This window comes from Chlorocebus sabaeus, chromosome 12 (genome assembly GCF_047675955.1).
Source record: "Chlorocebus sabaeus isolate Y175 chromosome 12, mChlSab1.0.hap1, whole genome shotgun sequence".
NCBI lineage: Eukaryota > Metazoa > Chordata > Mammalia > Primates > Cercopithecidae > Chlorocebus > Chlorocebus sabaeus.
The window spans coordinates 113,063,516-113,075,980 of NC_132915.1; the positions used below are offsets into that span (position 1 = coordinate 113,063,516).

General features: G+C 52.7%; 1 protein-coding gene across 1 annotated transcript; it reads right to left on the bottom strand.

The window, feature by feature from the left end:
* Positions 1-8,926: 8,926 nt before the first annotated feature.
* LCN8 (lipocalin 8) lies at positions 8,927-12,465 on the bottom strand. Its single transcript, XM_008005586.3, has 5 exons — positions 12,192-12,465; positions 11,008-11,138; positions 10,157-10,227; positions 9,595-9,699; positions 8,927-9,515 (listed from the first exon to the last, which is right to left on the bottom strand). Exons 1-5 carry the CDS (start codon positions 12,282-12,284, stop codon positions 9,283-9,285), a joined length of 633 nt encoding a protein of 210 aa, XP_008003777.3. The 5' UTR covers positions 12,285-12,465; the 3' UTR covers positions 8,927-9,282.

Genomic DNA, 12,465 nt, shown 5'->3' on the forward strand with positions numbered 1-12,465 from the left:
TGGGACACTTAGGCCTGGAGCCTTCAGGAGGGAGCCATGGCCAGGCGCGGTGGCTCACACCTATAATCCCAGCACTTTGGGAGGCTGAGGTGGGAGGATCACTTGAGTCTAGGAGTTCAAGACCAGCCCGGGCAACATAGCGAGACCTCATCTCTACAAACAAATTTAAAAATTAGCTGGACGTGGTAGCGTGCTCCTGTGGTCCCAGCTACTCGGAGGCTGAGGTGGAAGGATCACTTGAGCCCAGGAGGTTGAGGCTGCAGTGAGCTGTGATCGTGCCACTCCACTCCAGCCTGGGCAACACAGCAAGACCCCATCTGTAAAATAAAAATACAAAAAGGAGGAAGTCAAGCAGCTGGGCCAGGCCTCTGACAAGGAAACACCCGCTAGCCCCACAGTGTCCCTCAGGGCTGTGGGAGGCTGGTTTTCAAGGTAGCCACAAAACAGCACACAGCATCAGTCGGGCACGGTGGCTCATGCCTATAATCCCAACACTTTCAGAGGCCGAGGCCGGCAGATCACCTGGGGTCAGGAGTTCGAGACCAGCCTGGCCAACATAGTGAAACTCTGTCTCTACTAAAATTACAAAAATTAACCAGGTGTGGTGGCACATGCCTGTAATCCCAGCTACTCAGGAGGCTGAGGCAGGAGAATCGCTTGAACCTGGGAGGCGGAGGTTGCAGTGAGCCGAGATTGCGCCACTGCACTCCAGCCTGGGCGACAGAGCGAGTAAGACTCTGTCTCAAAAAACAACAAACAAACAAAAACAAAAAGCACAGGATAAACCTCAGAGTCTAATGAGACAAGTTCCCTGCCAAGGCTGGGAGCTGGAACAGAGTGGGGGGAGGAATTTAGACTTTTTTGAGTAAACCTTTTTGTATAGTTTTGACTTTGGAATCAAAGTAATTTGGTATACTATACCGTTATACTCAAAAGTAAAATAAACAAATTCCAAACATGGGATACAGTAGTATTATAGATAAAGACAGCCACACTAAAGGGGAAAAGACTGCCCCCCAGTAACTTCTGAGCAGTAGTTTTTCTCTGTATTCTCAGGCTAATGGCAGAAGGAGCTACAAACACACCCTAAGCTCTTGTCAGCAGGTTCGTGGTTCACGGTGGTTTGGACGAGCAATTCTGTTTTGTTCTGTTTTGTTTTGTTTTGAGATGCGGGTCTTACTCCGTCATCTAGGCTGGAGTACAGTGGTGCAATCTCGGCTCACTGCAACCTTCACCTCCCCGGTTCAAGTGATTCTTCTGCTTCAACCTCCTGAGAGCTGGGATTACAGACGCGCCATCACGCCCAGCTAATTTTTGTATTTTTAGTGGAGACGGGGTTTCACCATGTTGGTCAGGCTGGTCTCGAACTCCTGACCTCGGGATCTGCCTGCCTCGGCCCCCCCAAATGCTGGGATTACAAGTGTGAACCACCACGCCCGGCCTGGGTGAGCAATTCTGATACACTTTCCATGTGCTCTAGAAGGGACCTAATGAGTAAATATATTAAGGATAATGGGTTTCTCTGTGTTGGAAAAAAGAATTATAAATACAGACATATAGAAAGGGAAGAGATCAAAATGAAACCTGTGGTGTGGGATTGGAATTAGAAGTTTGTATGTGAACTCCCATTTTGGAGTTGGAGAGGGAAGGAGGGGAGGAAAGAAGGAGGGAAAGGAAGGAGGGAGGGGAGGAAGGAGGGAGAGAGGGAGGCAGGGGAGGGGAAGAAGAGGGAGGGAGGGAGAGGAGGAAAGGAAGTCTAGGCTGGTCTTGAACTCCTGACATCAAGTGATCTGTCCACCTCGCCTCCCAAGGTGCTGAGTTTCCAGGTGTGAGCCACTGTGCCCAGCCCTGAGTGGTCACCACTTTCTAAGAGCAAAGTGTCAGCCGAGAGGATGGGCACACAGCTTAGGCGAGGGGGGCCGGTGGGCCGCATGTGGGCGCTCACGCCTGGAATCCCAGCACCTTGGGAGTCTCACTTGAACCCCGGATTTGCAGACCAGCCTGGGCTACAAAAGGAGGCCCCACCTCTAGGAGAAATTTTAAAATTATCTGGGCATGGTGGTATGTGCCTGTGGTCCCAGCTACTCAACGGGCTGAAGTGGGAGGATCGCCTAAGCCCAGGAGCTCAAGGCCGCAGTGAGCTATGATTGCGCCACTGTGCTCCAACATCCGCTATAGAGTGAGACCCTGTCTCAAAAAAAAAAAAAAAAAAAAAAAAAAAAGAGAGAGAGAGAGAGTTGAACAGGCACACAACTTGATCATTTTTTCAGCCATGAAGAAAGTGTAAGTAAGCATCTTAAACTAGTAATATGCCAACCTTCTCTGGCCACAGTACAAGAAAATTGGAACATTTTATCTTTTCTTTTCTTTTTGTTTTTTTGAGATAGTGCCTCCCTTTATCGCCCAGGCTGGAGTGCAATGGCGCAATCTTGGCTCACTGCAACCTCTGCCTCCTGGGTTCAAGCGATTCTCCTGCCTCAGCCTCCGAGTGGTTGGGATTACAACTACTCACCACCACACCTGGCTAATTTTTGTGTTTTTAGTAGAGATGGGTTTTCACCATGTCGGCCAGGCTGGTCTCGAACTCCTGACCTCAGGTGATCCACCCACCTCAGTCTCCAAAGTGCTGGGATGATTACAGGCGTGAGCCACTGCGCCCAGCCTGGAACATTTTGAACATATTTTAAAAAATACTTCCAGATGAAAAGAAAAATACAAACTGAAATTACAGAATTTCATTAATATAAATATAACAAAAACACTATGTAAAACAGGAATCATAGGAAAAATACCTTAAACCTTTTTTTTTTTTTCCTTTTTTTTTTTTTTTGAGATGGAGTCTCGCTCTGCTGCCCAGGCTGGAGTGCAGTGGCCGGATCTCAGCTCACTGCAAGCTCTGCCTCCCGGGTTCACACCATTCTCCTGCCTCAGCCTCCCGAGTAGCTGGGACTACAGGCGCCCGCCACCTCGCCCAGCTAGTTTTTTGTATTTTTTAGTAGAGACGGGGTTTCACCGTGTCAGCCAGGATGGTCTCGATCTCCCGACCTTGTGATCTGCCTGTCTCGGCCTCCCAAAGTGCTGGGATTACAGGCTTGAGCCACCGCGCCCGGCCACCTTAAACCTTTATACCATTAAAAACAGGGCTGGGTGTGGTGGCTCACGCTTTTAATCCCAGCACTTTGGGAGGCCGAGGCAGGCGGATCACCTGAGGTTGGGAGTGCATGGCCAACCTGGCCAACATGGTGAAACCCCGTCTCTACTAAAAACACAAAATTAGCCTGGCGTGGTGGTGTGCACCTATAATCTTTTGAGAAACTCCATCTCAAAACAAAACAAAAACAAACAAAAACAAAAAACAAGACAGAATTATGAGGCTGGGCGTGGTGGTTCACACCCGTAATCCCAGCACTTGGGAGGCCCAGGTGGGCAGATCACCTGAGGTCAGGGGTTCGAGACCTGCCTGGCCAACATAGTGAAAGTCCATCTCTACTAAAAATACAAAAATTAGCCGGGTGTGGTGGCGGGTGCCTATAATCCCAGCTACTCGGGAGGCTGAGGCAGGAGAATCACTTGAACCCGGGAGGTGAAAGTTGTAGTGAGCTGAGATCACGCCACTGCACTCACTCCAGCCTGGGTGACAGAGTGAGAATCCATCAAGGAAAGGAAGGGAGAGGAGGGGAGGGGAGGGGAGGGGAAGGGAGGGGAAGGGAGGGGAAGGGAGGGGAAGGGAGGGGAAGGGAAGGGAAGGGAAGGGAAGAAGAAAGGGCGAGCCGGGTGCAGTGGCTCAAGCCTGTAATCCCAGCACTTTAGGAGGCCGAGACAGGCGGATCACGAGGTCGGGAGATCGAGACCATCCTGGCCAACACAGTGAAACCCCGTCTCTACTAAAAATACAAAAGATTAGCTGGGCTTGTTGGTGGGCACCTGTAGTCCCAGCTACTTGGGAGGCTGAGGCAGGAGAATGGCGTAAACCCGGGAAGCAGAGCTTGCAGTGAGCTGAGATCCGGCCACTGCACTCCAACCTGGGTGACAGAGTAAGACTCCATTGAAAGAAAAAAAGAAAGAAAGAAAGAAAGAAGGAAAGAAGGAAAGAAAGAAAGAAAAAGGAGGGAGGGAGGGAGGGAGGGAAGGAAGGAAGGAAGGAAGGAAAGTAAAATAAACAAATTCCTAACATCGGATACAGTTGCATTATAAATAAATGACAGCCACACTGAAGGAGAAAGGACTGCCCCTGGTAACTTCTGAACACAGTAGTTTTTCTCTGTATTCTCGGGCTAACAGTAGAAAGAGCTGTAAACACATCCTAAGCTCTAGCGGGCAGGCTCATGGCTAATAGTAGTTTGGGTGAGCAATTCTGATACTACTTTCCGTGAGCTCTAGAAGGGACCTAATGAGTAAATATATCAAGGATAATGGGTTTCTCTGTGTTGGAAAAGAGAATTATAAATATAGACATGTAGAAAGGGGAGAGATCAAAGTGAACCCTGTGGCATTGGGTTGGAATTGGAGGTATCCATGTGAACTCCGATTTTGGTAGACAGATAAAGAGAGGCAGGGAGGGAAGGAGAGAGGGAGGAGGAAAGGAAGGAAGGAGGAAAGGGAAGGATGGAGGAAGGAGAGAGAAATGGGAGGGGAAGGGAAGAAGGAGAGAGAGAGAGGGAGGCAGGGGACAGGAAGAAGAAGGAGGGAGGAAGGGGAAGAAGGAAAGTCCAGGCTCTGTCTGCTGAGAAGGTTTAGATACAATCAGACCCAGTAAAAGCAAAAGCAAGCACGCCCAACACTCCGAGCTTGGTTTCTCAACACGGTTCTATACGAAAAGGTGAATTATTCAAAGCCTGTGTACAGAAAACATAAGAGGAACTTGGAATGTTTTTTGTGCCAAAAAGCAAAAATGTGCCCAAGGAATCGGGGAATGTGCCAACAATACTCTGAAGCCACTTCGAAGGCACTCCCATTGGGTAGAAACGATTTTCATCAATTGTAACCTATGGAAGAAAACAGGAACTACTGAGTTCATGCTGACATAATTAAGTAACCAAATGGAGGACAAGGAATGCAGGTTCCAATGGACTCACTTGGTCCCCATTTGTCACACGGATCTTCTTCCTGCAGACCTGAGTGGCCATCCAGAGTCATTTCCCCTCTGCCTGAGGAATATCCTTGGCATTTATTTATTGTACTGAAGCTGTGTTAGAGATAAATTCCCTCCACTTCCAGTTGTCTCAAAGTATGTTTATTTGACCCTCAGTTTTGAAGAATATCTGTCCTAGTTATAGAGATCTGCTTTGATTTTTTTTTTCAGCAATGTAACGATTCCCTATTGTCATCTCCTGGTTTCCATTTGCCATGAGAAGACAGCCACTGTGTCCCCCCATTTATGCCCTGTATTAGTCCATTCTCACATTGCTATAAAGAACTACCTGAGACTGGGTAATTTATGAAAAAAAGAAGTTTAATTGGCTCATGGTTCCACAGGCTGTACAGGAAGCACGGCTGTGGAGGCCTCAAAAACTTCCTTTTTTTTTTTTTTTTTTTTTGCCCAAACTGGAGTGCAATGATGAAATCTCGGTTCACTGCAACCTCTAACTCCTGGGTTCAAGCGATTCTCCTGCTTCAGCCTCCCAAGTACCTGGGATTACAGGTGCACACCACCATGCCTGGCTAATTTTTTGTATTTTTAGTAGAAATGGGGTTTCACCATGTTAGCCAGGCTGGTCTCAAACTCCTGACCTCAGGTAATCCTCCTGCCTCGGCCTCCCAAAGTGCTGGGATTACAGGCGTGAGCCACTGCACCCAGCCAGGAAACTTTCAATCATAGTTGAAAGTGAAGGGGAAGCAGGTAAGTCTTTACATGGCCAGCAGGAGAGAGAATGAAAGGGGAAGTGCTACACGCTTTTAAACAAGCAGATCTCCTGAGAATCACTCATGATCACAAGAACAAGGGTAAATCCATCCCCATGATCCAATCACCTTCAACCGAGCCCTACCTCCAACATTGGGCATTACAATAATGCCACATGAGATCTGGGTGGGGACACAGAGCCAAACTATATCATGCCCTGTCTTTTTTTGTTTGTTTCTTTGTTTTGAGATGGAGTCTCACTGTGTCGCCCAGGCAGGAGTGCAGTGGCGAGATCTCGGCTCACTGCAAACTCCGCCTCCCGGGTTCACGCCATTCTCCTGCCTCAGCCTCCCCAGCAGCTGGGACTACAGGCGCCTGCCACCACGCCCGGCTAATTTTTTGTATTTTTATTAGAGACGAGGTTTCACCGTGTTAGTCAGGATGGTCTCGATCTCCTGACCTCGTGATCCACCCGCCTCGGCCTCCCAAAGTGCTGGGATTACAGGTGTGAGCCACTGAACCCGGCTTGTTTGTTTGTTTTTAAAGAGAGGTGAAGACTCACTATGTTGCCCAGGCTGGTCTCAAACTCCTGACCTCAAGTGATCCTCCCACCTCGGCCTCCCAAATTGCTGGGATTACAGGATTACAGACATGAGCCACCAAGCCTGGCTGTGTCCTGTGTTTTACCCACAGATCCTCTTAAATTTTTATCTAAATCATTGGTTGGCAGTGCTTTCACTATAATGTTCCTAGGTGTGATTTTGTGAGGCTTTTTTTCATTCCACCTGGGTTTCTCTGAGCCTCTGGGCTATCTAAGTTGATGTTTTCATCAAGTTTGGGTTATTTTGGCCACTATTTCTTCATATATTCTCACTTTCTTTTCTTTCTCAGGCTAGTTTACATTTTTTGTCTTGCCCCACAGATCTTTGAGGTGCTATCAACCATTTTCTTCTCTGTTCCTCAGATTGGATAATTCACATTGATTTGTGCTCAAATTCATGGACCTTATTTTTACCATGGCCAATCTCCTATTCCTTCCAGTAAATTTTTCACTTATTGCACTTTTCAGTTCCATAATTTTTTCTTTTTTATAATTTCCATTTTGCTGTTGATTTCCTGACCTGATCTCCTACGTTCACTCCTTTATTTTCTTTATCAATTAGTCCTTTAATATTATCATGTCACTATTTATTTCCTTAGAGTATATCTTGCTTTTTTAAAACTACTTATAATGGTTGCTTTAGACCTTTATCTTCTGAATACAACTTTGGATCTTCTCGGTGTCAGTTTTTAGTAACTTTCTTTTCTTCTTCTTCTTGTTTTTTTTTTTTTTTTTTTTAACATAGGCCATATTTTTCTGTGTCTTTGGACGTCCAGTGACTTTTGGGCAGGACCTTGTTGATGATGGCAGCCCTGCACCTGTCACCGTCTAAACTGACTGTTGTTCTGGGATGAATTGTGCCCTCTCAAAATTCCTGCGTTGTAGGCCTGGATCCCACGGTCACTGTTTCAGGAGATGGGACTCTTAGGAGGCAATCGAGATTAAGTGAGGTCAAAGGGTGTGGCCCTAAGTTAACAGGGCTGGTGTCCTTATTAGGGGAGAAAGAGGCACCCAGAGAGCACTCCCCACCAGGAGAGGACGCAGCGAGGGGCTGCCTTCTGCGAGTGGGCAGGAAGCCCTCACCAGAAACTGCATTTTCCAGCACCTTAATCTTGGACTTCCACCCTCCAGAACGGTGAGGAAATACTCTTCTGTTGTTTAAGGTGCCAATCTGAGGTATTTTGTTACAGGAGCCTGAGCAGACAGCAAGAGTGACAGCCCCTCCGGCAGGAAATCCAAGTCCAGGCTAAGCTCGTTGAACCTGTGGGCCTCAGCCGGGCACAGCTGCGCAAAGTCACAGCTGTTTCCCAGGAGCCCCTAACTTGTCAGAATGCAGCCTCTACGTGTCCCTCCTGTGGCTCTCCGGGGGCACGATTCTGGATTGGAGGCGCATCTAGGGTGCAGTCCTTGTTCCTAGAAGGGCCTTTCTGGTGTCCCAGTCGAGGCTGGGGGCTGCCAAGGTCCCCCGACTTGGGCAGTTCCCCCCACAGCCCCCAGCACCACTCAACCTCAGGTATCACTTTCCGCTGCCACCCCGAGGCAGCCACCCTCGTAAGCCCTGGGTCGTCTCACCTGCATATATGGGGGACCGGCTGATCCCCAGGGGCCTGGGCGCAGAACCTCCGGTATGACACCTGCCACTTTCCTCGCCCTTCCCGTGTCCCAGTTAAGGGGGGAAGAGAAAGTGATGCCGTCGGCTGGTGGCAGCCCAGGCCACAGGGTGAGAGCCCACTGTGGAACCAGACGCTGAGCAGGGCTGGGCAGCTGGAGATCCAGGGAGGCCGGAAGCAAGACCCATCAGGTAGGGCCTTGGGCACGGACCGTGAGCCTGGAGCCCTGGGCAGTGGGGAGCCATGGAGGATGCAGGCAGGAGGGGTGTGGCCTCCATGCATTTGAGACACCTGCTGAGACTCTACCAGGAGCCCTGTTTCTGTCTCTGGTCTGCACCCTGGGGCAGCCTGACCACGACCCTGGCAGGGCGGGAGGGCAGGGGCTGCTACCTTGTACGTGAGCCATGCTGTTTGTCCAGTAGCCACAGAAAACACACCTCTTATTGCCAGCCCTGGGGCAGGCACGTCCCCCCACACCTGTCACCCATTGGCTCTCCAGAAAGACACACCAGGCAGTGGTTAGACATCACAGTTTATTCAGAGCAGGTGCAGGTGACCCGGTGGGCAGGGTGCCCAGGAGGGGCCGGGGGCTCTGAGCCTCATGGTCTGAGGCAGAAACTCCATTAAATCAGCTCCTGCGACACAAAAGTGTGGGGGCTCGGGCCCGTGTGGTCTCTGGAGGCCCCATGGGGCAGTGATGAGGGCCACCTGTCGGGGGCTTCTGTCCTAGCTGCCTGGCTTTGGGCAAAGCACTCAGCTCCCTGAGTGCCTTCTCAATCTGCAAAGTGGGGTAATGGTCCCAACTTCTAGGGCCAAGACAAAGCGAGGTGAGGGAGACTCTGGGTTCTTGCAGTGCCCGACATAGGACCCTGAGGCAGTCCCCGCAGGACCTGTGCCCCGCCCCCGACGGGACCTTCAGGGACAGAAGCAGCCAGCAGTCGTGCACGGAACACCGAAGAAAAGGCGCCATTTCTGCTCGCCTGCCCAACCCAGCTCTGCACCCCATGACCCCAGCCTCCCAGGGTCCCTGCCTAGCAGCCTAGGGTCACCACCTTGCAGGCTCCAGCTCTTTCCAAACCAGGAGACAGACTCATCTCTGGGGCTGCCCACCAGTGGTGTTCAGGCTCCTGTTCACAGGAAGGGGTGAACAGGCCCCACCCCAGGGCTGGGAGGTGGAGCCACGGAGGGCTCCTGACAGGGCCAGGGACTGGGCTGGGGACCCGGGGACTTCAGCGCAGGCCAGGGTCGGGGGTCAGGCTCACCTCCTTCAGAAGCTCGGCACACCGCCCTGCGTGATAAGGCCAGCGTGAGGCGCTGCAGAGCCAACCCACAGGGCCCAGCCCAGACTCCACCCCAAGGACCCTGGGCTCACCAGGCCGGGCCGCCAGGTAGAGACCAGTGTCTGCCGTCAGCTCCCGAAACCTCCAGAACCCCAGCTGGTCCTCATCCTCCAGGCTCCGAGCTGTGGGGCACAGGGGGGGCTGGGTGGGCAGTCCCTGGGCGGGCAGCAGCTGGGCAGAGCCCCCCAGGGCCAAGCTTACTGAAGTACTTGAGGACGTGAAAGTTCCTGCCCCGCCACATCAGGGATACCCGCAGGATGGCATAGCCCTCGTAGTCGGTGTCCAGCACGTGGATCTCTCTGTGGCCTTCAGGAGCCGGCCACGGCATTGGGGGAGACCTCCGAGGGGGATGGACCTCGAAGGCCAGGGTCTGCAGGGTCTAACTCCATCCAGCCCCCACCCAGTCCCAGCACTTGAGTGGTTGGGGACACTACAGAAGCTTTTGAAGGATGATCCAGTGTGTTGGTGGGAGAATGGGAAGGTCTGGGGCATGAAATGTGCAGGGAACAGCATTGGGAACAGTGCAGGGAACCGTGCAGGAAACAGCATGGGGAACAGTGCAGGGAACAGCATGGGGAACGGCACAGAGAAAAGTGCAGGGAACAGCATGGGGAATAGTACAGGGAAACAGCACAGAGCACAGTGCAGGGAACAGCATGGGGAACAGCACAGGGAACAGTGCAGGGAACAGCAAGGGGAACAATAAGGCCTAGCTGTGTGCACAGCGAGGCTCCACTTGCCATGACAGGGCAACTGCACTTACCAGGAAAAGCAAATTTTCCCGTAGTGTCTATTTCTGAGCCCACAATCCTCTCTATCTCACAGCTTCCTGAGCTGAAAGGCAGCAAAGTGCCCATCAGGAAAATGCCAGCCTGTGACCCACCTGCTGGGCTCCTTCCCAGAGTGGGGCCTAGTCTTTTTTTTTTTTTTTTTTTTTTTTTTTTGAGGCAGAGTCTCGCTTTGTCGCCCAGGCTGGAGTGCAGTGGCCAGATCTCAGCTCACTGCAAGCTCCGCCTTCCGGGTTCACGCCATTCTCCTGCCTCAGCCTCCCGAGTAGCTGGGACTACAGGCGCCCGCCATCACGCCCGGCTAGTTTTTTTTTTTGTATTTTTTAGTGGAGACGGGGTTTCACCGTGTTAACCAGGATGGTCTCGATCTCTTGACCTCGTGATCCGCCCGTCTCGGCCTCCCAAAGTGCTGGGATTACAGGCTTGAGCCACCGCGCCCGGCCGGCCTAGTCTTTAGGAAGGGCACAGGCAGCACTGTGGAGCATCCCAGGGCCTGGAGCAGGATGAGGTGGGGAATGTGCCAGGTGGGGGCTGCACCGGCCTTCCCCTGGGGGCTCTGTTCCCTCCAGCCAGCCACCTGCCCCACGCCCCTTTTCCTTCCTTATAAGTTCACAGGACTTCATTAAAACACTATGCTTACCTTTGGGAGAAAATTCAGATCCAGGAGCCTGGGAGTCGAGGGCCCAGGCAGGTGGGCAAAGGGAGGGCTGGCTCACCGGCAGGACGGCACTCAACCCAGACCCCATGCTGCAGTGGGTGCAGTGGCCCACGCCCAGTTCCCGGCCGTGCACGCCTCTTCCTCTCCAGCAGCCCCCAGGCCTCTTACCTGTTATATGCTACCTTCACGGTCAGGTTACTCCCGTTCAAAGTGAGGAACAAGCCCTCCACCCGCTTTGGGGCCATCAGCACCAGACTTTGATAGGAGGCCACACCGACTTCCCGCCAGAATCCTCCAATCTAGAGAGATGCGGAGCCCGGCCATGAGCTGGGCAGTGGGTCTGAGACCCCCAGGGGCATTTCACCAACCCCCAGGCAGGGGCCTGCTGGGCTCTGACAGGTCAGCAGATGGCCGTGAGGCTCGATGGTAAAGCAGCAGGACATCTGTGAGCCCAACTGTCCCCAGGTGTGTGTCCTTCCAAGGGGTCCCTTCGAGCCATCAGACAGCAACTCCGACAGGGTGACTCCTCCCCACCGGGCCATCTAGAGCTGCCAAACAGGCCCTGGGGCTTCCAGGGCGCTTGGGGAAGAACCACAGGCCCTGCCTGACCTCGGGGGCAGGACCCAGGAGCAGGGGCCTGGAAAAGAAAGCCTGCAGGGTGCGGCGGAGTGAGAAACGGCAGGGAACGGGGTGGCTCGGGCAGCGAAGTTCACCAGCCTGCCAACCACACCAGGGGAGGGGCCTCCTGCCCTCAGCAACCTGCCCACAGCTGGGACTTCCACTGAGACTTTTAAAAACCCGATCATTTGGTCGGGCGCGGTGGCTCACGCCTGTAATTCCAGCACTTTGGGAGACCGAGGCAGGCAGATCACAAGGTCAGGAGATTGAGACCATCTTGGCCAACACGGTGAAACCCCGTCTCTACTAAAACTACAAAAAAACTAGCCGGGCGAGGTGGCGGGCGCCTGTAGTCCCAGCTACTCAGGAGGCTGAGGCAGAAGAATGGCGTGAACCCAGGAGATGGAGCTTGCAGTGAGCTGAGATTGCACCACTGCACTCAGGCCTGGGTGAGAGAGTGAGACTCTGTCTCAAAAAAAAACAAAAAAAAAACCCGATGATTTTCGGGAGGAAAGAATCTTCGTCTCCAGCATCTACCTTCTTTGGGCCTGCCAATGTGTGCCTGGCCCAGCAGCCGACACAGACTCAGCAGAAAAGAAAAGGCCACTAACAGGAAGTGTCTAGCCGGGCACCAGCGTCCCCACGAGCTCCCCACACCAGGGGAGGCCTCCTTCCCTGAGCCTGTGGGGCTGGGGGTGTAGGAGGAGCCCCGCCAACGAAAAAGGAGAAGCCACCTTCTGCCAGTCCAGCTCCACCATGGCTGCTGCCACCTGCGCCCAGAGCACCACGAGGACACCCAGGATGGTGCACGGCAGCCTGGCCTCCATGGCAGGGTCCGGGCTCCGGGCTCCTCTGCTGCACAGCCTGGGCCGACTATATACAGACAGCAGAGGCTCGTGCGCTCACCCAGGAACGTCATCAGGACAGCTTAGCTGCTGGCTGCTCAGACTTGGGTTTCTGCACAAGCGTCATCCAGCCCTAGTGACACCCACACCCACCGCAGGGGTT